The sequence below is a fragment of the Gekko japonicus genome, unplaced genomic scaffold (genome assembly GCF_001447785.1).
Source record: "Gekko japonicus isolate JY-2015 unplaced genomic scaffold, Gekko_japonicus_V1.1 scaffold15, whole genome shotgun sequence".
In the NCBI taxonomy this organism is placed as follows: Eukaryota; Metazoa; Chordata; class Lepidosauria; order Squamata; family Gekkonidae; genus Gekko; species Gekko japonicus.
The window spans coordinates 905,856-910,168 of NW_015165830.1; the positions used below are offsets into that span (position 1 = coordinate 905,856).

Here is a 4,313-nt window from a genome sequence, read left to right on the forward strand (position 1 = left end):
ATTCTGCACTGCTTACCCAGTATCTTGCATTAGTTTGCTATTCTCACTGTTGTTCAGTGTCATTGAAGTTTGTATTCCTAGCTCTATCACATTGTTCATTAGAAGTCTTAATGCTGTTTACTTTTTTCATTACTCTGTGAGCTGCCTTGAGGCTGTACATAAAAGCCTTAATTGTTACCTAGCACTGCTGAAACCTTTCAAACCTATTGTCACAACCGTTAAGGACTAGACACACATATTTTAAAAAGTGAATTAAAAAGGCTGGCCTCAAGATGGGAGATTATGCAATTGTCAACCCTGTTGTTTTTCTTGCAGGCTGATACTGCTTACAGAAGGCAAACAGCAATAATGCACTGAAGTCCCTGAGAGCCTGTCAACCTCTATCTGCCAATGAACGCCCAAAATTGGTCCCCTTCTTATTTGGCAGTATTCACCATGTACTGTGGAATAAAAAAGTCTCAATTACCTGCCTTGTTGTCAGACCCCCCCCCCCCTTTATGCCAGCATAGCTGACACTTGTTTTGGTGACTACTGTCACCTAATAACTAGACAGCTTTGTGCATAATTACCCTTTCATTAGAGATGCTTCTGGCTTTTCATATTTCTTTTTCCAACATGGCATATATTCATGTTGGAAAAGCACACTGCATTGAATGGAAGAGAGGCTATTTCCCTTTGTATACATGTATTAGGAAGGCATTATCTCATTCTTGCATACTGCATTTTTGGAGCAGTATGTGAGGCTCGGCTGTCACTGAAAACATGTGGAGAAGGAACATACAAGGACCATAGGATTCAATTTCAGCAAGTCGTGAGTAAACCGTTCAAGTTGGCAAACATCTTCCCTAAAAAAACTGGTTGTGTCACTGTCAACTTAAGAAAGAGTGACTTTCCTTATGGAGGCAGATACACAAAAAGTGCACAAAAGAAATTAAGATAACAGAACAGACAGCAAGCACAAAATGCACTGTGAACAGAAGGCTAAGAATATCTGAGTTAAGCAGGTGAAATTTAATCACTGTCAGAGATGTTATGTCACTGTGGTAGAGTTCAGATTGCCTCTTTGTATTCCAAGAGCAATATTAAAAGTTTTATTGAAGATAACTGTCCATTACATTAAAAACAAAAAGCAGCTGTGTTGCATGTTTTGCTTCTACATAAAGAACTAGTTAAAGTGGTTTGATCTCTTCAAGAAACAGAGGAAAGTGAGCCAGCTTCTCTTTTCCAAATTCATTCAGTCAAAGTCCACACGCCTGCTCTCCTTTAGAGTGATTTTTTTTTTGTCGGAGACGTTCATGGTCCATTTTTTCCACCCATTCTGGTCAAAGTCCACACGCCTGCTCTCCTTTAAAGTAGAGTGAATTTTTTTTTGTCGGAGACGTTCACGGTTCATTTTTTCCACCCTAGGGCCAAAGAAAGAGGCAACAACAAACTTAATCCAAAATTATTTTATAGATGTTTTCAAATGATTGTATTAAAAGGTGCTAGGACATAAGACTAATATTTCAAATAAACTATTATAAACCCAAGTTATATCTGATTTGCAGAATCTATAGCAGCTGTGCTCTCTAAAATAAGGTAAACAAAACCAGTGGTAACTTAAAGACTAACAACATTTACTTCAATATCAGCTTTCATGAGTCACAGCTTTTTTCTTCAGATAGGTATGTGAAGGAAAAGTATACTAGGAATTCTTCTTAAGGGGAAGGTTATCTGGGATGGGGGAGACTGAGTAAAGCCATAAATCTTTCAACTGTAAATTCTCAAATGTAAGGAGGAAATAAAAGTTAGAAAGGATACAAATATAATAAATCAACAAAATTAGCAGTTATTCATAATGGATGAGAGGTCAGAGGTTAAAATGGATAATCTATGTATCCTATTTCAATTGCTAATTCTGTTGATTTATGACAGGATTTATACCTACTGCCTTTCCCCCTCCCTTTTCCCCTTATGTTGAGAATTAACACTTGAAAGATTCATGCTGGAATTTTCACCACGCCCCTCTGCATTCGTGTCCCCCCCAATAATTTTCCCCAGTATGATTTTATGTCTTCTTTGAAGAAGTGGACTGTCTCATATTGTAATAAATGTTAATATTTTTGTTTTTTGTTTTATTTTGCTATGACAGACTAACCTTGGAAGACCAAGGGTAAAAGGAGTAGTGAAGTATGATAGGGAAATGTCTGAGAAGCTAAATGCATTTTTTGCCTCTGTCTTCACTGTGGAAGATGAGAAGTGCTTGCCCACTCCAGAACCACTGATTTCGGCAGGGGTGCTGAAAGACCTGAGTCAGATTGAGGTGACGAGAGAGGAGGTCCTACAACTGATAGACAACTTAAAAACTGATAAATCACCAGGCCCAGATGGCATACAAATGTGAACTTGTGGATTTCCTGACAAAAATATGTAATCTTTAATTAAAAACTGCCTCCATTCCTGAGGACTGGAGGGTAGCTAATGTCACTCCCATCTTTAAAAAGGGTTCCAGAGGAGATCCAGGATTACAGGCCAGTCAGTTTGACGTCGATACCGGGTAAGTTGGTGGAAACCGTTATTAAGGAAAGTATTAGTAGGCACATTGATGAACAAAAACTCTTGAAGAAGACTCAGCATGGGTTCTGTAAGGGAAGATCTTGTCTCACTAACCTGTTAGCGTTTTTTGAGGGAGTGAACAAACAAACATGTGGACAAGGGGGACCCAATAGATGTTGTTTGGCTTGACTTCCAGAAAGCTTTTCATGAAGTTCCTCATAAAAAACGTCCTAAGTAAGCTCACAGTCACGGAACAAAAGGACAAGTTCTCTTGTGGATCAAAAACTGGCTAATTAAGAGGAAACAGAGAGCAAGTATAAATGGGAAATTTCGCAGTGGAGGGTGGTAAGCAGTGGGGTACCACAGGGATCAGTACTGGGCCCAATGCTTTTTAACTTGTTTATTAATGATTTGGAGTTGGGAGTAAGCAGTGAAGTGGCTAAATTTGGGGTTGACATGAAGTTGTTCAGGGTGGTGAGAACCAGGGAGGATTGTGAGGCACTCCAAAGGGATCTGTTGAGGATGGGCAAGTGGGCGTCAACATGGCAAATGGGGTTAATTGTGGCCAAGTGCAAAGTGATGCACAGTAGAGCCAAAAATCCTAACTATAAATACACACTGATGGAGTCCGAACTGGCAGAGACTGACCAAGAGAGAGATCTTGGAGTCGTAGTAGATAACTCAATGAAAATATCTAAGTGTGCAACTGCAATAAAAAGGCCAACACTATGCTGGGGATTATTAGGAAGTGAATTGAAAACAAATCAGCCTGTATCATAATGCCCCTGAATAAATCAATGGTGCGACCTGATTTGGAATACTGTGTACAGTGCTGGTCACCACACCTCAAAAAGGATATTATAACATTGGAAAACGTGCAGAAAAGGGCAACTAGAATGATAAAAGAGTTGGAACACTTTCCCTATGAAGAAAGGTTAAAACACTCGGGGCTCTTTAGCTTGGAGAAACGACAGTTGAGGGGGTGACATGATTGAGGTTTCTAAGATTATGCATGGGATAGAGCAGGCTGAGAAAGAAGTACTTTTCTCCCTTTCTCACAATACAAGAACTCGTGGGCATTCAATGAAACTGCTGAGCAGTTGGGTTAGAACGGATAAAAGGAAGTACTTCTTCACCCAAAGAGTGATGAACACATGGAATTCACTGCCACCTCCTGATGGCACCTGGTCTTTTTGGCCACTGTGTGACAGAGTGTTGGACTAGATGGGCCATTGGCCTGATCCAACATTGGCTTCTCTTATGTTCTTATGTTTATGTTCTAACCTGGCTACCCCTTTAAAATAAGACACATATTATGCTTTACAGGAGAGTGATATGCAAAGAAAATGATCATCTTTCTAAATAAACTAAATATGCATGCCAATCTAGAGGTCTACATGGAGTCCAATGCACAGAATGCTCTCTAGTACACAAGACAGCCCATTCATTTCAATGGATGGAAGTGACTAGTGCTCACAGATCAGTTTCTTCTATCACAGTGCAGAGAAAAGTCATCAGTAGTCTAATTCTAAGGTAGAATAGTACTGTCAATCCCAGACTGCAAATGGAGGCTGAGAAACAGTGACTTGCTTAAGCCACAGAGTAAGTTCATGCTTAGCCACTGTAATACATTTTGACAGACCATGCATGCTTCCTCTCTGTGTTGAAGAAAAGGGACTAAGAGGGCCTACAGGGACAGCTGGACTCAAGAAAAGAGTTCAGGTCTGGAACTGATAGCCTACATTTAGACTCATCAGTGGATTAAAAACATGTTTTGA

General features: G+C 39.8%; 1 protein-coding gene across 2 annotated transcripts in view; it reads right to left on the reverse strand.

Moving 5' to 3' along the window:
• Positions 1 to 1,006: 1,006 nt before the first annotated feature.
• The window catches only part of ICT1 (immature colon carcinoma transcript 1), a 9,932-nt gene continuing 6,625 nt past the window's right edge, over positions 1,007 to 4,313 (reverse strand). Inside the window, exons 7-8 of one of the 2 annotated variants that reach the window (XM_015410758.1) lie at positions 1,322 to 1,403; positions 1,007 to 1,237 (exon numbers count right to left, since the gene is read on the reverse strand). In XM_015410758.1, the coding sequence (XP_015266244.1) occupies positions 1,235 to 1,237; positions 1,322 to 1,403 (85 nt within the window). In that variant the 3' untranslated portion in view covers positions 1,007 to 1,234. Of the gene's footprint in view, positions 1,238 to 1,321; positions 1,404 to 4,313 lie in introns of those variants that run through there. The other variant, XM_015410760.1, reaches the window with a different exon arrangement.